General features: G+C 55.8%; 2 protein-coding genes across 6 annotated transcripts in view; both read left to right on the top strand.

The window, feature by feature from the left end:
- Positions 1 to 13,963, top strand: part of LOC131569668 (sodium/potassium-transporting ATPase subunit alpha-2) — a 30,859-nt gene extending 16,896 nt beyond the window's left edge. For 4 of the 5 annotated variants that reach the window (XM_058821917.1, XM_058821916.1, XM_058821918.1 and 1 more), the window contains 11 exons: positions 621 to 796; positions 1,524 to 1,660; positions 2,828 to 2,978; positions 3,858 to 4,026; positions 4,750 to 4,904; positions 5,756 to 5,879; positions 6,469 to 6,614; positions 9,544 to 9,674; positions 11,174 to 11,275; positions 12,193 to 12,284; positions 13,800 to 13,963. In XM_058821917.1, the coding sequence (XP_058677900.1) occupies positions 621 to 796; positions 1,524 to 1,660; positions 2,828 to 2,978; positions 3,858 to 4,026; positions 4,750 to 4,904; positions 5,756 to 5,879; positions 6,469 to 6,614; positions 9,544 to 9,674; positions 11,174 to 11,275; positions 12,193 to 12,284; positions 13,800 to 13,828 (1,412 nt within the window). In that variant the 3' untranslated portion in view covers positions 13,829 to 13,963. Of the gene's footprint in view, positions 1 to 620; positions 797 to 1,523; positions 1,661 to 2,827; positions 2,979 to 3,857; positions 4,027 to 4,749; positions 4,905 to 4,983; positions 5,040 to 5,755; positions 5,880 to 6,468; positions 6,615 to 9,543; positions 9,675 to 11,173; positions 11,276 to 12,192; positions 12,285 to 13,799 lie in introns of those variants that run through there. The other variant, XM_058821920.1, reaches the window with a different exon arrangement.
- Positions 13,964 to 15,197: 1,234 nt separating this feature from the next.
- Positions 15,198 to 21,115, top strand: CASQ1 (calsequestrin 1). Its single transcript, XM_058821927.1, has 8 exons — positions 15,198 to 15,413; positions 15,850 to 15,918; positions 17,801 to 17,871; positions 19,270 to 19,315; positions 19,432 to 19,486; positions 19,578 to 19,678; positions 19,781 to 19,858; positions 20,884 to 21,115. The coding sequence occupies exons 1-8, from the start codon at positions 15,222 to 15,224 to the stop codon at positions 21,067 to 21,069; spliced, it is 798 nt and encodes a 265-aa protein (XP_058677910.1). The 5' UTR covers positions 15,198 to 15,221; the 3' UTR covers positions 21,070 to 21,115.
- The last annotated feature ends 537 nt before the right edge of the window (positions 21,116 to 21,652 follow it).

Here is a 21,652-nt window from a genome sequence, read left to right as displayed (position 1 = left end):
AGGTTCCTATGGTCATTTTTGGGGTCTCACTGTCCCCTACAATGTCCCCAGGGCTCTGTCACCTGTACCTGCCCCCAGACACAATCCTAGAGGTGTTTTTGGGGTCTCACTGTCCCCTACAATGTTCCCAGGGTTCTGTCACCTGTACCTGCCCCCGGACACAATCCTGGGGGTGTTTTTGGGCTGTTTTTGGGGTCTCACTGTCCCCCACATTGTCCACAGGGTTCTGTCACCTGTACCTGCCCCCGGACACAATCCTGGGGGTGTTTTTGGGGTCTCACTGTCCCCTACAATGTCCCCAGGGTTCTGTCACCTGTACCTGCCCCCGGACAAGTTCCAGGGACTGGTTTTGGGGTCACACTGTCCCCTTGGTGTCCCCAGGGTTCTGCCACCTGCACCTGCCCCCGGACAAGTTCCTGGGGGTGTTTTTGGGGTCTCACTGTCCCCACATTGTCCCCAGGGTTCTGTCACCTGTACCTGCCCCCTGACAGGTTCCTGTGGTCATTTTTGGGGTCTCACTGTCCCCTACAATGTCCCCAGGGCTCTGTCACCTGTACCTGCCCCCAGACACAATCCTAGAGGTGTTTTTGGGGTCTCACTGTCCCCTACAATGTCCCCAGGGTTCTGTCACCTGTACCTGCCCCCGGACAAGTTCCCCCGCGGGTTCCGTTTCGACGCGGACGAGGTGAATTTCCCCACCACCGACCTTTGCTTCGTGGGGCTCATGTCCATGATCGACCCCCCCCGCGCCGCCGTGCCCGACGCCGTGGGCAAGTGCCGGAGCGCCGGCATCAAGGTGGGACCCCAAAACACACCTGAGACCCACCCGGATCCCCAAAACCCCGGACAGGACCCCAAAACCCCTGCCCGGGACCCCAGAACCCCCCTGAGCCCCCCCGGGACCCCAAAACACACCTGAGCCTCTCTGGGACCCCAAAATCGCTGCCTGGGACCCCAGAACCCGGGCCCGGGACCCCAAAATCCCCCTGAGCCTGCCTGGGACCCCAAAACACACCCGAGCCTCTCTGGGACTCCAAAACCCCTGCTCAAGACCCCACAACCCACCCTGAACCCACACAGACCCCAAAACCTCTGCCCAGGACCCCAAAACCCCCCTGAGCCTGCTTGGGACCCCAAAACTCTCACTGACAGCACCTGGGACCCCAAAACCCTGCCTGGGACCTCCAGAACCCTCCCCAAACCCACCTGGAACCCCAAAACCCTCCTGAGGCTGCCCGGGACCCCCATTTCCCCTTGCTCGCCCCCCATTCTGGGGTGCCCTCAGGTGCCCCCAGGTGCCTCCAGGTGTCCCCCAGGTGCCCCAGATGTCCCCCAGGTGTCCGCAGGTATCCCCAGGTGCCCCAGATGTCCCCCAGGTGTCCCCAGGTGTCCCCCAGGTGTCCCCAGGTGTCCCCAGGTGTCCCTCAGGTGTCCCCCAGGTGTCCCTGGGTGTTCCCCAGGGTGTGCCCAGGTGTCCCCCAGGTGTCCCCCAGGTGTGCCCAGGTGCTGACGGTGTCCTCCAGGTGATCATGGTAACCGGGGACCACCCGATCACGGCCAAGGCCATCGCCAAGGGCGTGGGGATCATCTCTGAGGGCAACGAGACCGTGGAGGACATCGCAGCACGACTGAACATACCTGTGAGCCAGGTGAACCCCAGGTGAGACACCCCTGTCAGCCAGGTGAACCCCAGGTGAGAGCCAGGTGAGCCCCAGGTGAGCTCCAAGTGAGACAGGGCAGCTCCAGGTGAGACAGGTGAGACACGGCTCAACATCCCCACCAGCCAAGTTAACCCCAGGTGAGCTCCAGATGAACTCCAGGTGGACCAGGGCAACCCCAGGTGAGCCAGAGGAACCCCAGGTGAAGCCCAGGTGAGCCCCAGGTGAAGCCCAGGTGAGCCCCACGTGATCTCCAGGTGAGCCAGGTGAGCCAGAGGAACCTCAGGTGAGCTCCAGGTGAGACATCCCCATCAGCCAAGTGAAACCCAGGTGAGACAGGTGAGCCCCAGGTGAGCTCCAGGTGAGCCAGGTGAGCCAGAGGAACCTCAGGTGAAGCCCAGGTGAGCCCCAGGTGAAGCCCAGGTGAGACAGGTGAGCCCCAGGTGAGCTCCAGGTGAGCCAGGTGAGCCAGAGGAACCTCAGGTGAAGCCCAGGTGAGACATCCCCATCAGCCAGGTGAAACCCAGGTGAGACAGGTGAGCCCCAGGTGAGCTCCAGGTGAGCCAGGTGAACCCCAGGTGAGCTCCAGGTGAGACATCCCCATCAGCCAGGTGAAACCCAGGTGAGACAGGTGAGCCCCAGGTGAGCTCCAGGTGAGCCAGGTGAGCCAGAGGAACCTCAGGTGAGCTCCAGGTGAGACATCCCCATCAGTCAGGTGAAACCCAGGTGAGACAGGTGAGCCCCAGGTGAGCTCCAGGTGAGCCAGGTGAGCCAGAGGAACCTCAGGTGAGCTCCAGGTGAGACATCCCCATCAGTCAGGTGAAGCCCAGGTGAGACAGGTGAGCCCCAGGTGAGCTCCAGGTGAGCCAGGTGAACCCCAGGTGAGCCCCAGGAATTTTGGGATCCTATGGACTTTTCCCATGAATTTTGGGGTCCCAGGGAGTTTCCCAGGAATATTGGGGTTCCGGGGGGTTTTCCCAGGAATTTTGGGGTGCTGACCCCCCCCAGGAAGGCCAAGGTGCGTTTGGTGCATGGTCACACCTGAAGGACATGACCTGGGAGCAGCTGGGGAGGGGATTTTGGGGTGATCCCAGGGATTTTGGGATCCTGTGGGGTTTTCTGGGATTTTGGGAATTTTGGGGTGCCGATTTTGGGGCGCTGACCCCCAGGGAGGCCAAGGCGTGCGTGGTGCACGGCTCGGACCTGAAGGACATGAGCTCGGAGCAGCTGGACGAGATCCTGCGCAACCACACCGAGATCGTGTTCGCCCGCACGTCGCCCCAGCAGAAGCTGATCATCGTCGAGGGCTGCCAGCGACAGGTGACAGCCCCCCGGCCCTGTGTCACCTGTGTCATCTGTGTCACCTGTGTCACCTGTGTCACCTGGCCCACCGCTGGCACCTCATCACAATGTCCCCAATGTCCCCAATAACGCTGATGCCCACGAGTGTCCCCAAAGCCTCCAATTCCTCTGGTATCCACAGTGTTCTCCATATTCCCAATGTCCCCAGTGTCCCCAAGTGTCCCCAGTGTCCCCAAAGCCACCAATGTCCCCAGTATCTGCAGTGTTCCCCATATTCTCAATGTCCCCAGTGTCCCCAAAGCCACCAACGTCCCCAAATGTCCCCAAAGTCCTCAGTGTTCCCAGTATCTCCAGTGTTCTCCATATTCCCAATGTCCCCAGTGTCCCCAAGTGTCCCCAGTGTCCCCAAAGCCACCAATGTCCCCAATATCTGCAGTGTTCCCCATGTTCCCAATGTCCCCAGTGTCCCCAATGATCCCAAAGCCCTCAATACCTCCAATGTCCCCAAGTGTCCCCAAAGCCAACAGTGTCCCCAAATGTCCCCAAAGTCCTCAGTGTTCCCAGCATCTCCAGTGCTCCCCATATTCCCTATGTCCCCAGTGTCCCCAAAGCCACCAATGTCCCCAATGTCCCCACTACTCCCAATGTCCCCAATATTCCCAATGACCCCAATGTCCCCAATGTCCCCAGTGTCCCCAAAGCCCCCAATACCCCCACTGTCCCCAAAGCCCCCAATGTCCTCAATGACCCCAAAGTCCCCGGTGTCCCCAATGTCCCCAATCTCCCCAATGTCCCCAGTGTCCCCAAAGCCCTCAATGTAACCAATAACCCCAATATCCTCAATACCCCCAACTATTCCCAATGGCCCCAATGTCCCCAACGTCCCGGTGTCCCCAGGGCGCCATCGTGGCGGTGACGGGTGATGGCGTCAATGACTCGCCGGCGCTGAAGAAGGCGGACATCGGCATCGCCATGGGCATCGCGGGCTCGGACGTGTCCAAGCAGGCGGCCGACATGATCCTGCTGGACGACAACTTCGCCTCCATCGTCACCGGCGTCGAGGAAGGTCGGGGACGGACACCGGGGTTTGGGGACATTGGGGACATGGGGGGTATTGGGGGAACTGGGGGCATTAGGGACATCAGGGATATTGGGGATGTTGGGATATTGGAGTATTGGGGGTGTTGGGGATATTGGCGACACTGGGGACAATTGGGTCATTGGGGGCATTGTGACTATTGGGGGTGTTGGGGACATTGGGGACATTTGGGATATTGGGAGCATTGGGGATATTTGGAGCATTGGGGACATTGGAGGTATTGGGACATTGGAGACTTTTTGGGGACATTGGCGATATTTGGGACATTGGGGACATTGGAGACACTGGAGGTAATGGGGACATGGGGGACACTGGGGACATTTGTGGGCATTTGGGGCATTTGGGGACAATGGGAACTTTTGTAGGTGTTTGGGACATTGTGGACATTGGGGACATTGGAGACACTGGGGACATTGGGGATATTTGGGACATTGTGGACATTGGGGACATTGGAGACACTGGCAACATTGGGGATATCTGGGACATTGGGGACATTGGAGACTGGGGACAATGGGGACATTGGGGACAATGGGGACATTTGTAGGTGTTTGGGATTTTGGGATATTGGGGGCACTGGGGACATTGTGGATATTTGGGACATTGGGATATTGAGGACATTGAGGGCATTGGGAGCACTGGGGGCACTGGGGACATCTGGGGACATTTGGGGACACTGCTGTCCCCTGGCAGGCCGCCTGATCTTCGACAACCTGAAGAAGTCGATCGCCTACACCCTGACCAGCAACATCCCCGAGATCACCCCGTTCCTGCTCTTCATCATCGCCAACATCCCGCTGCCGCTGGGCACCGTCACCATCCTCTGCATCGACCTGGGCACCGACATGGTGAGGGGACTCCAAATCCTCCTGGGGACCCCAAATCCACCCCAAATCCACCCCAAATCCGCCCCAAATCCACCCCAAATCCCCCTGTCCCTGGGCACCGTTACCATCCTCTGCATCGACCTGGGCACCGACATGGTGAGGGGACTCCAAATCCTCCTGGGGACCCCAAATCCACCCCAAATCCGCCCCAAATCCACCTCAAATCCCGCTGTCCCTGGGCACCGTCACCATCCTCTGCATCGACCTGGGCACCAACATGGTGAGGGGACTCCAAATCCTCCTGGGGACCCCAAATCCACCCCAAATCCATCTCAAATCCACCCCAAATCCACCTCAAATCCCGCTGTCCCTGGGCACCGTCACCATCCTCTGCATCGACCTGGGCACCAACATGGTGAGGGGACCCCAAATCTGCTAAAATCCACTCCAAAATCCACCCCAAATCCACCCCAAATCTATCCCAAATCGCCCTGGGCACCGTTACCATCCTCTACATCGACCTGGGCACTGACATGGTGGGGGCACCCCAAATCCTCCCAGGGACACCAAATCCATCCCAAATCCATCTCAAATCCATCCTGGGCACCAACATGGTGAGAAGGGACTCCAAATCCACTTGGGGACTCCAAATCCACCCCAAATCCATCCCAAATCCTCCCGAGACACCCCAAATCCACCCCAGAGACCCCAGACCCTCCTGTCCCTGGGTGCTGCCACCATCCCATGATGTGTGATACTGGGTGACACTGGGTGACTTTGGGTGACACTGGGTGACACTGAGTGACACCAGGTGACACAAGGTGACACTGAGTGACACCAGGTGACACCGGGTGACACCACTGTCCCCTCAGGTCCCCGCCATCTCCTTGGCCTACGAGGCGGCCGAGAGCGACATCATGAAACGGCAACCGCGGAACCCCCGCAGCGACAAGCTGGTCAACGAGCGGCTCATCAGCATGGCCTACGGCCAGATCGGTCAGTGGTCACTCTGGGGTCAGTCATGGTCAGTTGTGGTCAGTCTGGGGTCATTCGTGGTCATTCATGGTCAGTCTGGGATCATTCATGGTCATTCATGGTCAACGAGCGGCTCATCAGCATGGCCTACAGCCAGATCGGGCAGTGGTCACTCTGGGGTCACTCAGGGGTCACTCAGGGCCATCAGCATGGCCTATGGCCGGATTGGTCAGTGAGGGCTCCCAAGGTGATCCCAAATGTTGTGGTTTTTATCCCGATCCTGATCCTGGTCCTTCAGGGATGATCCAGGCTCTGGGCGGGTTCTTCACGCACTTTGTGATCCAATCCCATGGTTTTTATCCCAATTTGTGGTTTTTATCCCAATCCCCATCCCGATCCCTCAGGGATGATCCAGGCCCTGGGCTGGTTCTTCATGCACTTTGTGATCCAATCCCGTGGTTTTTATCCCAATCTGTGGTTTTTGTCCCAATTCCAATCCCACAGGGATGATCCAGGCTCTGGGCGGGTTCTTCACGCACTTTGTGATCCAATCCCGTGGTTTTTATCCCAATCTGTGGTTTTTATCCCCATCCCAATCTTGGTCCCTCAGGGATGATCCAGGCTCTGGGCGGGTTCTTCACCTACTTCGTGATCCTGGCGGAGAACGGGTTCCTGCCGGGGACGCTGCTCGGGATCCGCCTGGCCTGGGATGATCGATCCAAGAATGACCTGGAGGATTCCTACGGGCAGGAGTGGGTGAGGGACCCTAAAACCAATCCTACACACCAGTTACACACCCCTTACACACCAGTTACACACCAGTTACACACCAGTTACACAGCCCTTACACTCTGCTCCAAATGACCTGGAGGATTCCTACAGACAGGAGTTGGTGAGGCGCCCTACACTGAGTCTGTACACTGGTTACACACTCCTTGCACATCAGTTACACATCCCTTACATACCAGTTACACACCAGTTACACACTCGTAACACTCCTGGGATGATTGCTCCAAGAACAACATGGAGGATTCCTAGGGGCAGGGTGAGGGTTACACACCAGTTCCACACCTACTTGCATCCCATTTCCACACCCATTTCCACTCCATTTCTGCCCAATTTCCTCTCCCATTTCTGCCTCATTTCCACCTCCTTTCTCCCATTCACTCCCGGTTCCTGGTTTCCCCCGTCCACTCCAGGTTTCCTCCCCACTTTCCCCCATTGTTCACTCCCAGTTTCCTCTCAGTTTCCTCCCTGTTTCCACCACTGCTCACTCCATTTCCCCGTTGTTCACTCGGTTCCCAGTTTTCCTCATTGTTCACTCCCAGTTTTCCCTGTTTCCTCCCAGTTTCCTGGTTTCCTTCTCAGTTTCCTCCCCAGTTTCCTCCCAGTTTCCTGGTTTCCTTCCCAGTTTCCTCCCCAGTTTCCTCCCAGTTTCCCCATTTTTCACTCCCAGCTTCCCCCGTTGTTCACTCCCAATTTCCTCCCCGGTTTCCCGTGTTTCTCACTCCATTTCCACATTTTGCACTCTGGTTTTCCCCGTTGTTCACTCACTGGTTTCCTCCATTGTTCACTCATGGTTTCCTCCCCGGTTTCCCCCGTTGTTCATTCCCAGTTCCCCCGTTTTTCACTCCCAGTTTCCCCCATTGTTGACTCCCTGTTTCCTCCCTGGTTTCCCGGTTTTTCACTCTGGTTTCCCCATTGTTCACTCCTGGTTTCCTCCCCACTTTCCCCATTTTTCACTCCCGGTTTCCCCCATTGTTCACTCCCAGTTTCCTCCCCACTTTCCCCATTTTTCACTCCCAGTTTCCCCCGTTGTTCACTCCCAGTTCCTCCCCAGTTCCCCCATTTTTCACTCTGCTTTCCCCCATTGTTCATTCCCAATTTCCTCCCCGTATTCCCCATTTTCCACTCCCAGTTTCCCCCATTTTTCACTCTGGTTTTCCCAATTGTTCACTTCCTGTTTCCTCCCTGGTTTTCCCATTGTTCACTCCCAGTTTCCCCCATTGTTCACTCCTGGTTTCCTCCCCACTTTCCCCATTTTTCACTCCCGGTTTCCCCCATTGTTCACTCCCAGTTTCCTCCCCACTTTCCCCATTTTTCACTCCCAGTTTCCCCCGTTGTTCACTCCCAGTTTCCTCCCCACTTTCCCCATTTTTCACTCTGTTTTCCCCCATTGTTCATTCCCAATTTCCTCCCCGTATTCCTCATTTTTCCACTCCCAGTTTCCCCCATTTTTCACTCTGGTTTTCCCAATTGTTCACTTCCTGTTTCCTCCCTGGTTTTCCCATTGTTCACTCCCAGTTTCCCCCATTGTTCACTCCCAGTTTCCTCCCCACTTTCCCCATTTTTCACTCCCGGTTTCCCCTGTTGTTCACTCCCAGTTCCTCCCCAGTTCCCCCATTTTTCACTCTGCTTTCCCCCATTGTTCATTCCCAATTTCCTCCCCGTATTCCCCATTTTCCACTCCCAGTTTCCCCCATTTTTCACTCTGGTTTTCCCAATTGTTCACTCCCAGTTTCCTCCCCACTTTCCCCATTTTTCACTCCCAGTTTCCCCCGTTGTTCACTCCCAGTTCCTCCCCAGTTCCCCCATTTTTCACTCCCGGTTTCCCCTGTTGTTCATTCCCAATTTCCTCCCCGTATTCCCCATTTTCCACTCCCAGTTTCCCCCATTTTTCACTCTGGTTTTCCCAATTGTTCACTTCCTGTTTCCTCCCTGGTTTTCCCATTGTTCACTCCCAGTTTCCCCCATTGTTCACTCCCAGTTTCCTCCCCACTTTCCCCATTTTTCACTCCCAGTTTCCCCCATTTTTCACTCTGGTTTTCCCAATTGTTCACTTCCTGTTTCCTCCCTGGTTTTCCCATTGTTCACTCCCAGTTTCCCCCATTGTTCACTCCTGGTTTCCTCCCCACTTTCCCCATTTTTCACTCCCAGTTTCCCCCGTTGTTCACTCCCAGTTCCTCCCCAGTTCCCCCATTTTTCATTCTGCTTTCCCCCATTGTTCATTCCCAATTTCCTCCCCGTATTCCCCATTTTCCACTCCCAGTTTCCCCCATTTTTCACTCTGGTTTTCCCAATTGTTCACTTCCTGTTTCCTCCCTGGTTTTCCCATTGTTCACTCCCAGTTTCCCCCATTGTTCACTCCTGGTTTCCTCCCCACTTTCCCCATTTTTCACTCCCGGTTTCCCCCATTGTTCACTCCCAGTTTCCTCCCCACTTTCCCCATTTTTCACTCCCAGTTTCCCCCGTTGTTCACTCCCAGTTTCCTCCCCACTTTCCCCATTTTTCACTCTGTTTTCCCCCATTGTTCATTCCCAATTTCCTCCCCGTATTCCTCATTTTTCCACTCCCAGTTTCCCCCATTTTTCTCTCTGGTTTTCCCAATGGTTCAATTCCTGTTTCCTCCCTGGTTTTCCCATTGTTCACTCATGGTTTCCTCCCCGGTTTCCCCCATTGTTGACTCCCTGTTTCCTCCCTGGTTTCCCAGTTTTTCACTCTGGTTTCCCCATTGTTCACTCCTGGTTTCCTCCCCACTTTCCCCAATTTTCACTCCCGGTTTCCCCCATTGTTCACTCCCAGTTTCCCCCATTTTTCACTCTGGTTTCCTCCCCGGTTTCCCCAGTTGCTCACTCTCTGTTTCCTCCCCATTTCCCCGTTTTTCACCGTTCCCCGTTTCCCGCAGACGTACGAGCAGCGCAAGGTGGTGGAATTCACGTGCCACACGGCGTTCTTCGCCAGCATTGTCGTGGTGCAGTGGGCGGATCTCATCATCTGCAAGACGCGCCGCAACTCCGTCTTCCAGCAGGGCATGAAGTGCGACAAATCACCCCAAAACCGCCTCAAAAACACCCCAAAACCACCCCAAAATCCCGTCCAAAACACACCTGAAATCATCCCAAAATCACGCCAAAATCCCGTCCAAAACACACCTGAAATCATCCCAAAATCACGCCCAAATCCCACCCAAAACGACCCCAAAAATATCCCAAAAATCTCACACAAAACGAGAAAAATTCCCCCAAAATCCACCTCAACTCCATCTTCCAGCGGGGCATGAAGTGTGACAAAACACCCCAAAAACACCCTAAAACCAGCCCAAAACACCACCCAAAACCACCCCAAAATTCCACTCAAAACCGGCCCAAAATCCTACCCAAAACCCACCTGAAATCATCCCTAAATCACCCCCAAATACCCCAAAACCCTACCTTGAACTCAGCCCAAAATCACTCCAAAACCACCTACAAATCACCCCAAAATCTCACCCCAAACCACCCCAAAATCCCACTTAAAACCAGCCAGAACTCTCCAAAAATCCACCTCAACTCCATCTTCCAGCAGGGCATGAAGTGCAACAAAGCACCCCAAAAATGCCCCCAAAACACCCCCAAAAGCCCCCCAAAACCCTACCCAAAACCAGTCCAAAAACCTACCCAAAACACACTTGAAATCATCCCAAAATCACCCCAAAATCCACCTCAACTCCGTCTTTTAGTACAACATGAATTGCACCAAAATACCCCCAAAATACCCCAAAATGCCATCCCAAAACCATCTAAAAATCCTACCCAAAATCACCCCAAAGTCGCCCCAAAATGTGCCACAACTTCATCTTCTAGCAGGACATGAAGTGCAGCAAAACACCCCAAAATCATCTGAAAATCCTGCCCAAAATAACCCCAAAATCCAACCCAAAATCCACTTGAAATCGTCCCAAAATCACCCCAAAATACCCCAAAATCCTACCTCGAACTCACCACAAAATCCCACCCCAAACCACCCCAAAATCCCACTTCAAGCCAGCCAAAATTCCCCCAAAATCCGCCCCAACTCCATCTTCCAGCAGGGCATGAACTGGGGACCAAAACACCCCAAAAACTCCCCAAAAATACCCCAAAACCCTACCTAGAACACACTTAAAATCATCCCAAAACCACCCCCAAAAATACCCCAAAACCACCCCAAAATCCCATCCAAAACCAGCCCAAAATCCCACCCAAAAACATCTGAAATCATCCCAAAACCACCCCCAAAATACCCCAAAACTACCCCAAAATCCTACACAAAACCATCCCAAACCCACCCCAAAATCCTACCCAAAACCATCCCAAACCCACCCCAAAACCCTAAAACCTCTCCCATCCCCCTAAAACCCCAAAACGCACCCAAAAATCCCAAATCCCCCTCCCACAAACCCACTCCAAATCCTTGATGCCCCTTCTAAACCACCTAAAAAAAAATCCCCAAACCTCTCCAACCCTAAAAAAATCCCCAAATACCCCAAAAAACCCCAAATCCCCCCAATTTTTTAGGAACAAGATCCTGATTTTCGGGCTGCTGGAGGAGACGGCGCTGGCGGCGTTCCTGTCCTACTGCCCGGGCATGGGGGTGGCTCTGCGCATGTACCCCCTCAAGTGAGGGTCACCCCAAAAATGCCCACCCCAAAAAAATCCCCAATTCCCCTAAAAATCCCCAATTCCCCTTCAAATCCCCTCCAAAAACCCCGCCAAAACCGCTAAAAAACTCTAAAATCCCAAATCCTACAAAAAGCCACAATGCCCCTACAAAATCCCCAGAAATCCATTCCAAAACCCCATCCCTCTTCCAAATGATCCAAAAAACCCCAAAACTGCTCCAACGCCCCTCAAAAATCCTGAATCCCCCCAAAATCCCCAATTCCCCTTCAAATGCCTCCTCCAAAAATCCTAAAACTGCTTCAAATCCCCCCAAAAAACCCAAATCCCAAAAAAGTCCCCAATTCCCCTAAAAATTCCCACAAATCCACCCCAAAACCCATTCCTCTTCCTAATACCCCTCAAAAAATTCTAAAAATCCCCCCAAAAATCCCAAATCACCCCAAAAATCCCAATTCCCCTCCAAACTCCCTCCAAAAAAATCCCAAAACCACTCAATCCCCCCTTAAAAAAAACCCAAAACCTCCCCAAATCCCCAATTCCCCTACAAAACCCCCATCCAAAAAAATCCCAAAACTGCTCAACCCCCCCCCAAAAACCCCCAGATCGCCCAAATCCCCTAAAAAATCCCAATTCCCCTACAAAACCCCTCAAAAAAATCCCAAAACCATTCAACACCCCCCCCAAAAAAAAAATCCCAAATCCCCCAAAATTCCCCTCCCAAAAAAAATCCCCAACCAACAAAAAAAATGGGGGGAAAATGAAAATATTGGGGGTGGAATCTCCAAAAATGGGAATTAAAAAATTGAGGGGGAATTAAAAAATTGGGGGGAGGCAAAAACGGAGCCCCGACCCCCCCCGGGATTTGGGGTCCCCCAAATTTTGGGGTCCCAATTTTGGGGTTTTTGTGTGCCCAGGGTGACCTGGTGGTTCTGCGCCTTCCCCTATTCCCTGCTGATCTTCGCCTACGACGAGGTCAGGAAACTGATCCTGAGGCGCTACCCCGGAGGTGAGACCCCAAAAAAATTGGGGGGACACCCTAAAAAATGTAGGGGGAAAAATGTGGGGGAGGGAAATGGGGGAAATTTTTAAAAAATGGGGAAAATGGGAATAAAATGAGGCAAAATTGGGAATAAAATGGAGGGAAATTGGAATAAAATGGGGGGAAATCCCAAAAAAGGGAAACCCCAAAAAACTGAATCACCATTAAATGGCAACCCTAAAAAATGGAACGCCAAAAATGGGAATATTAAAAAATGGAAACCTTAAAAATTGGAACCCAAATAGATGGGAACCTTAAAAATTGGAAACCCTAAAAGAATCGGAATCCTAAAAGATGAAATCCCCAAAAATGGGAATCCTAAAAAATGGATACTCCAAAAAAAATGAGACCTTAAAAGAATGGAAATCCCAAAAAAATGGAATCCCAAAAGATGGAAACCCCCAAAAAATGGAAATCCCAAAAATCGGAATACCTAAAAATGGGAACCCTAAAAGAATGGAAATCCCAAAAGAAGGAAATTCTAAAAGAATGGAAACGCCAAGAAATGGAAATCCCAAAAATGGGAGCCTTCAAAACTGGAAACCCTAAAAGAATGGAAATATCAAAAAACTGGGAACACTAAAAGAATGGGAACCCCAAAAAAGGGGACGGAACCCAAAACCCAAGGGGAAAACCCCATAAAAATGAGGAAGGCACCCCAAAAAAACAAACACCGAGGATTTGGGGGATACCCAGATTGGGAGATTTGGGGTTTGGGGATTTGGGATTTGGGGATTTGGGGGTTTGGAGATTTGAGATTTGGGGATTTGGGGGTTTGGACATTTGGGATTTGGGGATTTGGGATTTGGGGATTTGGGATTTGGGGATTTGGGGATTTGGGGGTTTGAGGATTTGGGGGTTTGGGGATTTGGGGATTTGGGGGTTTGAGGATTTGGGGGTTTGGGGATTTGGGGATTTGGGGGTTTGAGGATTTGGGGGTTTGGAGATTTGAGATTTGGGGATTTGGGGATTTGGGGATTTGGGGATTTGGGGATTTGGGGATTTGGGGATTTGGGGGTTTGGACATTTGGGGATTTTGGGATTTGGGGATTTTGGGATTTGAGGATTTGGGGGTTTGAACATTTGGGATTTGGGGATTTGGGGATTTGGGGATTTGGGATTTGGGGATTTGGGGGTTTTGGACATTTGGGATTTGGGGATTTGGGATTTGGGGATTTGGGGGTTTGAGGATTTGGAGGTTTGGACATTTGGGATTTGGGGATTTGGGGATTTCGGGGTTTGAGGATTTGGGGGTTTGGAGTTTTGGGGATTTGGGATTTGGGGATTTGGGGGTTTGGGATTTGGGGGTTTGGGTATTTGGGATTTGGGGATTTGGGGATTTGGGCGTTTGGACATTTGGGGATTTTGGGATTTGGGGATTTGGGGGTTGGGATTTGAGGATTTGGGAATTTGGGGATTTGGAGGTTTTGGGGCTTTTGGGATTTGGGCTCCCCCTGACGCCCCCTCCCTTTTTTTTTGCAGGCTGGGTGGAGAAGGAAACCTATTACTGATCCCCTCCCCCCCATTTTGGGACCCCCCCGGAGCCCCTCCCCCACCCCAGCACTAACCCGGGGGGGGTCGGGACCCCCTGAACTGGGGGCGCACCCGGACCCCCCCTGCAGAGCAATAAACCAGTTTAACCCCCCCGTGTACTGGGATGGACTGGGATGGACTGGGAGGGGAGGGGCAGGGGACCTTCAAACCCCTCAAATTCCCCCAAACTCCCTCAAATTCCCCCAAACTCCGCCCAAATTTCCTCAAATTTCCCCAAAAACTCCTTCAAATTCCCCAAAGTCCCACAAATTTCCCACAATTCCCACAAATATTCCCAGATTTTCCCCAGATTTCCCCCAAATTGCCCCGAATTCCCCTCAAAGTTTCCCATAAATTCCCCCCCAAATTCCACTAAATTTCCCCTAAATGTCCCCCAGTTTTCTCCCAATTTTCCCCCTAATTTCCTCCAACTTCCCCAATTTCCCCTCAATTCCCCCAATTGCCTCCAAATTCTCCCCAACTTCCCCCCCAAATTGCCCCCAAATTTCCCCCAAATTTCCCCAGATTCCCCCCAAAATTTCTCCAAATTCCCCCCAGATTCCCCCCTACATTTCCCCCAAACCCCCTCAATTTTTCCCTAAATTTCCCCCAAATTCTCCCCCAAATTTCCCCAAAATTCCTCCAAATTTGCCCCAAATTTCCCCAAATTCTCCCCCAAAATTCCCCCCAATGTCCCCTCCGTGTCCCCAAGGGGGGGTCCCCTCTATTTTTAGCTCCCTCCCTCCTCCCCCCAGCTCGGATCCTCTTTCCCTTCTCAAAAAGGAGCGGGGAGGGAGGGGGGGACACTCGGGGACACTTGGGGACATTTGGGGACACTTGGGGACATTTGGGGAAACTTGGAGACATTTGGGGACATTCAGGGACAGAGGGACAGGGAGGATCGGGCTGGGGGCAGTGCCACCGTCCCGCTGTGTCCCAGGGAGGTGACACCGCGTCCGTCTGTCCCCGCCGTGTCCGTCTGTCCCCGCCGTGTCCCCTCCCGCCGCCGGAAGGGGCTGGCGCTGTCGCCGTGTCCCCAAGGGGGTCGCCGGAGTCCTTGTGCCCAGGGGCTGCGTCCGGGCCGGGGACGGGTGTCCGTCTGTCCCCGGGGGTCTGTGCGTCTGTCCCCAAGGCCTCTCCGTGTGTCCCCAGGGTGTCTCTGTCGCCTGGCTGTGTCCCTGCCCGCCTGTCCCTCTGTCCCTCGCTCTCTGTGTCTGTCCCTGTGTCCGTGTGTCCCTCCCCGTGTCCCCGTGTCCCTCTTGTCAGTGTGTCCCTGTCCCTCTGTCCCTCTCCGTGTCCTTCTGTCCGTCTGTCCGTCTGTCCGTCTGTCCTCCTGTCCCCCTGTCCCTCTGTCCGTCTGTCCCTGTCCCCATGTCCCCTCTGTGGCTCCTGGCGCTGCTGGCCCTGGCGCCGAGGGTCCCGGGGCATCCCGGGGATTGTCCCGCTGTCTGTCCCGCTGTCTGTCCCGGTGTCCGTCCCGGTTGTCCCGCCGTCTGTCCCGCTGTCCGTCCCGGTTCTCCCGGGGGCAGCGGGCACCGGCCCGAGGAGCTGCGGGCGCTCGAGGTGGGCACTGGGAGGCACTGGGAGCACTGGGAGGGACTGGGAGCACTGGGAGGGACTGGGAGCACTGGGAGGGACTGGGAGCACTGGGAGGGACACTGAGGGGACACTGGGGGACCTCGTGGTGTTCCCGGTGCTGGCGCTGCTCCTGAAAACCGGGAAGAGCGGGAGGAGCTGGAGGTGGGCACCGGGGGCACCGACATCACTGGGAGGGACTGGGAGCGCTGGGAGGGCACCGGGGGTGGCACTGGGGTGACACGAGGGGACACCGAGGTGGCGCTGCTGAGCCCCCCCCCGGTTCCAGGGACACCCCAAAGAGCCCGGAGGTACCCCCAGATCCCCCCAGACGTTTGGGGACACCCCCAGAGCCCCCCCCCCCGTGACCCCCCGGACCCCCCTGACCCCCGCACTCACCCCATGCCCTGCCCCCCTCGTGCAGCAGCTCCGGGACTTTGGGGACATCGAGGAGGAGCCCGAAGGCACCGGGGACTGCTGGGGACAGCGCAGGGTGCGTGGGGACAGCAGGGACACCGGGGACACGGGGACAGCTGGGACCCAGCTCCCTGTCCCAGTTCCCAGTTCCCCCTTCCCAGTTCTCCATTCCCATTCCCAGTTGCCAATTCCCCAATTCCCCAATTCTCCAATTCCGCACTCCCGGTTCCCAGTTCCCAAATCCCAATCCCCCAATCCCAGTTCTGAACCCCAGTTCCCCATTCCCAGTTCCCATTCCCCACTCCCCATTCCCAGTTCCCAATCCCCATTCTCAATCCCACCATGCCCAGTTCCCAGTTCCCAAATCCCAATCCCCCAATTCCCAGTGCCCACTCCCAGTTCCCACTCCCAGTTCCCATTCCCAGTCCCCCCAGTTCCCCATTCCCAATCCCCAGTTCCCCGTTCCCCAGTTCCCAATCCCAGTTCCTATTCCCAGTTCCCATTCCCAGTTCCCAATTTCCATTCCCAGTCCCCAGTTTCCATTCCCAGTCACAAATCCCCCAATCCCAGTTCCCAGTCCCAGTTCTCCCAGTCCCAGTTCCCATTCCCAGTTCCCAATTTCCATTCCCAGTTCCCAATTTCCATCCCCCAATCCCAGTTCCCCCAGTCCCCATTCCCTGTCCTCCATTCCCAATCCCAGTTCCCATTCCCAGTTCCCCCAGTTCCCCATTCCCAATCCCCAGTTCCCGGTTCCCCAATTCCCATCCCCCAATTCCAGTTCCCCCAGTTCCCATTCCCAGCCCGTTCCCAGTCCCTTTTCCCCATTCCCCGTTCCCCCAGTTCCCATTCCCAGTTCTCAAATTCCCCATTCCCAGTTCCCAGTCCCCATTCCCAAGGCCCAATTTCCAAATCCCAACCCCCCAATTCCCAGTCCCCATTCCCAGCCCCCATTCCCCAATCCCAGTTTCCATTCCCAGTCCCCAATCCCCCAATCCCAGTTCCTATTCCCAGTTCCCATTCCCAGTTCTCCCAGTCCCAGTTCCCATTCCCAGTTCCCAATTTCCATCCCCCAATCCCAGTTCCCATTCCCAGTTCCCAGTTCCCATTCCCACTTCCCAATTTCCATTCCCAGTTCCCAGTTTCCATTCCCAGTCCCCAATCCCCCAATCCCAGTTCCCATTCCCAGTTCTCCTAGTCCCAGTTCCCATTCCCAGTTCCCAATTTCCATTCCCAGTCCCCATTCCCCAATCCCAGTTCCTATTCCCAGTTCCCATTTCCAGTTCCCAATTTCCATTCCCAATTCCCAATTTCCATTCCCAATCCCCAATCCCCCAATCCCAGTTCCCATTCCCAGTTCTCCCAGTCCCAGTTCCCATTTCCAGTTCCCAATTTCCATCCCCCAATCCCAGTTCCCCCAGTCCCCATTCCCTGTCCCCCATTCCCAATCCCCATTCCCCAATCCCAGTTCCCATTCCCAGTTCCCATTCCCAGTTCCCAATTTCCATTCCCAGTTCCCAGTTTCCATTCCCAGTCCCCATTCCCCATTCCCAGTTCCCATTCCCAGTTCCCAATTTCCATTCCCAGTTCCCAGTTTCCATTCCCAGTCCCCAATCCCCCAATCCCAGTTCCTATTCCCAGTTCCCATTCCCAGTTCTCCCAGTCCCAGTTCCCATTCCCAGTTCCCATTCCCAGTTCTCCCAATCCCAGTTCCCATTCCCAGTTCTCCCAGTTCCCATTCCCAGTTCCCATTCCCAGTTCTCCCAATCCCAGTTCCCATTCCCAGTTCTCCCAGTCCCAGTTCCCATTCCCAGTCCCCAATCCCCCAATCCCAGTTCCCATTCCCAGTTCTCCCATTCCCAGTTCCCATTCCCAGTTCTCCCAGTCCCAGTTCCCATTCCCAGTTCTCCCAGTCCCAGTTCCCATTCCCAGTTCTCCCAGTTTCCCCCATTCCCCCTCAGCCTTCCAGTCCTTCATCGCCGCCCGGCGCTTCCACCCCTCCCTCCTCTTCCTCACCACCTTCGACACCCAGGTGAGCCCGGGGGGGGCTGGGTGACCCCTGGGACCCCCTGGGACCCCCCCAAAATCCCAAATCCCCCCAAATCCCCCCCAAAATCCCCCCAAAATTCCCCATTTCAGGCAGTGCTGGGGCTGGGCCTGGAGCGGCCCCAGAGCTTCGAGGGGGCCCCGGGGACCCCTCCCCAAATTGGGGGATACGGAGTGGGGGGGCAGGGAAACAGGCAGGGGTGGTTGCCATGGGAACGGGATGCTGAGGGGAGGGGTTGCCATGGGGATGGAGTTTCCATGGGGATGTGGTTGCTATGGGATTGCTGCCATGGGGACGTGGTTACTATGGAGATGTGGTTGCTATGGAGTCATGGTTGCCATGGGGATGTGGTTGCTGTGGGGATGGTTGCTATGGGATGTGGTTGCCATGGGGATGTGGTCACCATGGGGACATGGTTGCCATGGGAGAGGTCACTAGGCAGTGATGGTTGCCATGGGGATGGAGCTTCCATGGAGATGTGGTTGCCATGGGCAATGGTTGCCACGGGCAATGGTTGCCATGGGGATATGGTTGCCATGGGAGATGGTCACTAGGCAGTGATGGTTGCCATGGGGACGTGGTTGCTATGGGATGTGGTTGCCACGGGGAGAGGTTGCTGTGGGAGGAGGTCACTATGGGGTGGTGGTTGCTATGGGGACATGGTTGCCATGGGGATGGCCGCTATAGGGATGGGGTCGCCATGGGGATGAAGTTTCCATGGGGATGTGGTTGCCATGGGGACCAGTTGCCACGGGCAATGATTGCCACGGGCAATGGTTGCCACGGGAGATGGTTGCCATGGGGATGAGGTTGCCAAGGGAGATGGTTGCCACGGGCAATGGTTGCCATGGGGATCCGGTTGCCGTGGGGATGTGGTTGCCATGGGAACGGCCGATTCTCACCCCCACCCCATCTCCCCCCACTCCTTTTCCCACAGCGGCCCCGGGGGTCCCCCCGCCGGTCTGGGGGGGCTGCCCTGCCCCGGGGGGGTCCGGGGGGGTCCCGGGGGGCTTTGGGGGTCCCGGGGAGGGGTCGGGGGCTCTATCGGGCCCCCCCCGCGCCGGGCAGGGTTAAAGCCCCGGGTGCTGCCGGGAGATTCCCGCCTTTAATCCCCCCCGGATCATCCCCCCCCCGCCGCGGCCTCAATCCCGGTGACACCGGGACCCCCCCGAGCCCCCCCCACCCTGAGCGGTGACACCGGGGGGGTCCTGAGGGGGGGGGGCTCATCCCCGGCACCCCCTCCCCATTCCCGCCTGTTCTGCCCCGCCCCAATCTGAGCCCCCCCCCCCAAGCAGCACTCGGGGGGGGGGTTTGGGGGAGGGGGCAGCGGCTCCATGGGGGGGTGAAATTTGGGGGTGCCCTCACCCCCCCAAACCCCCCCAGGGCCCCTCTGTGGCAACTCAGAGCTCAGAGCACGGCCGGGAGCTGGGTGAGTGCGGGGGGAGGCGGTCCCGCCATCCCCCCCCATCCCCCCGGTGACCCCCAAACCTCGGCGACACCCGGGGGACACTCGGGGACCCCCCCACGTCACCGTGACCCCCCCAGGAGGACGCCCTGCACAGGACCCCCATCGTGGCCTTCGCCGTGGGGGATGATCCCGGTGAGGGGGGGCGCGAAGGGAATTTGGGGGGGGTCTCGGTGGGTGGGGAGGGGTCTCGGCCCCTCCTGAACCCCCCCTGTGCCCCCCCCAGACGGGTTCGAGTTCGTGGAGACGCTGAGGGAGGTGGCCCAGGACAGGAGGGACCAGCCCGGCTTCAGCATCCTCTGGATCGACCCCGGAGATTTCCCGGGGGTAACGGGGGGGGGGCAACACCCCTACAGCCCCCCAGGGGGGTCCTGAGCCCTCTGTCCCCTCTGTCCCCTCCCCTGAGCCCTCTGTCCCCTCTGTCCCCAGCTCGTCCCCACCTGGGAGGACACCTTCGACATCGACCTGTCCCGGCCACAGCTGGGCGTGGTCAATGGCACTGACTTAGTGAGTGTCACCTCCGTGTCACCCCTGTGTCACCTCCATGTCACTCCAATGTCACCCCCATGGTCAATGGCACCGACTTAGTGAGTGTCACCTCCGTGTCACCCCTGTGTCACCTCCGTGTCACCCCAATGTCACCCCCACGGTCAATGGCACCGACTTAGTGAGTGTCACCTCCGTGTCACCCCTGTGTCACCTCCGTGTCACCCCAATGTCACCCCCACGGTCAATGGCACCAACTTAGTGAGTGTCACCTCCGTGTCACCCCTGTGTCACCCCCACGGTCAATGGCACCGACTTAGTGTCACCTCTGTGTCACCCCTCTGTCACCCTTGTGTCACCCCAATGTCACCCCCATGGTCAATGGCACCGACTTAGTGAGTGTCACCTCCGTGTCACCCCTGTGTCACCTCCGTGTCACCCCAATGTCACCCCCACGGTCAATGGCACCAAGCCCGTGAGTGTCACCCCCATGTCACCTCTGTGTCACCCCCTTGTCACCCGATGTCACCCCTGTGTCACTCCAGTGCCCCCCCTGTGGTCAATGGCATTGACTCCATGGGTGTCACCCCTGTGTCACCTCAGTGTCACCCCCGTGGTGAATGCCACCGACCCTGTGAGTGTCACCCCTGTGTCACTCCAGTGTCCCACTGTGGTCAATGGCACCAACCCCGTGACTGTCACCTCAGTGTCACCCCAATGTCATCCCCATGGTCATTCCAGTGTCACCGCCATGGTCAATGGCACCTGGGTGTCACCCCAATGTCATCCCTGTAGTCAGTGGCACCGACCTCGTGAGTGTCACCCCAGTGTCACCCCTGTGTCATTCCCATGGTCAATGGCACTGACCACATGAGTGTCACCCCCGCCATGCGTCACTCCAGTGTCCCCAGGTGTCACCCCCATGGTTGACATCACTGACCACGTGAATGTCACGATTCCATGGTGTCACCCACAATCTGTGTCACCCCAGTGTCACCCCCGCCCCGGTGTCCCCACGTGTCCCTTCTGTCCCCCCGTGTCCCCAGGCCAGCAGCGTGTGGCTGGACATGGAGGATGAGGAGGATCTGCCGGGGCCTGAGGAGGTCCTGGAGTGGCTCCAGGAGGTGCTGGAGGGGGACACTGGGGATGGTGAGGATGAAGAGGATGACGATGATGAAGATGATGACGATGAAGATGATGATGATGAAGTTGATGACAATGATGATGACTGACAACAGTGATGACAATGGTGATGATGATGGCAATGACAATGATGACCATGAAAATGATGATGATGATGATGATGATGATGATGATGATGATGATGATGATGAAAATGATGGCACTGACCATGACAATGACGATGACGTTGACTGACAATGACAAGATGATGATGAAGACAAAGATGATGACAATGACATTTACAATGACAATGATGCTGACGATGATGATGATGATGATGGTGGCGACGATGATGATGACAATGATGATGACAACAAAACAATGATGACATTGATGATGACAATGAAAATAATGGCAACAATGATGATGATGACAATCATGATGGTGATGAAAACAGTGACAATGATGTTGACGATGATGATGATGATGATGATGATGATGATGATGATGATGATGATGATGACGACGCCCAAGCCAGGTCCCCAGAGGACAAGGCAGTGTCCCCAGGGGAAGGAGATCCCTGGAGATGGGTGAGATACCTAAGAGCCCTGGATGAGATCCCCCAGACAAGATTCCCATGAGAGATCCCATTACCAGATCCCAGTGCCAGATCCCAGGATGGGATCCCGACTC

The sequence above is a fragment of the Ammospiza caudacuta genome, chromosome 30 (genome assembly GCF_027887145.1).
Source record: "Ammospiza caudacuta isolate bAmmCau1 chromosome 30, bAmmCau1.pri, whole genome shotgun sequence".
Taxonomy (NCBI): Eukaryota; Metazoa; Chordata; class Aves; order Passeriformes; family Passerellidae; genus Ammospiza; species Ammospiza caudacuta.
The sequence above is the reverse complement of the archived record's forward strand: the minus strand, read 5'-3'. Positions and strand labels throughout refer to the sequence as shown.

Excerpts from the sequence above, each read along its gene's own strand:
- CASQ1 (XM_058821927.1), top strand. The coding sequence starts at position 15,222 with ATGTCCCCTCTGTGGCTCCTGGCGCTGCTGGCCCTGGCGCCGAGGGTC. Across the intron at positions 15,919-17,800 it reads ACTGCTGGGGACAGCGCAGG|CCTTCCAGTCCTTCATCGCC; the intron begins GTGCGTGGGGAC and ends ATTCCCCCTCAG. Across the intron at positions 19,316-19,431 it reads AGAGCACGGCCGGGAGCTGG|GAGGACGCCCTGCACAGGAC; the intron begins GTGAGTGCGGGG and ends TGACCCCCCCAG.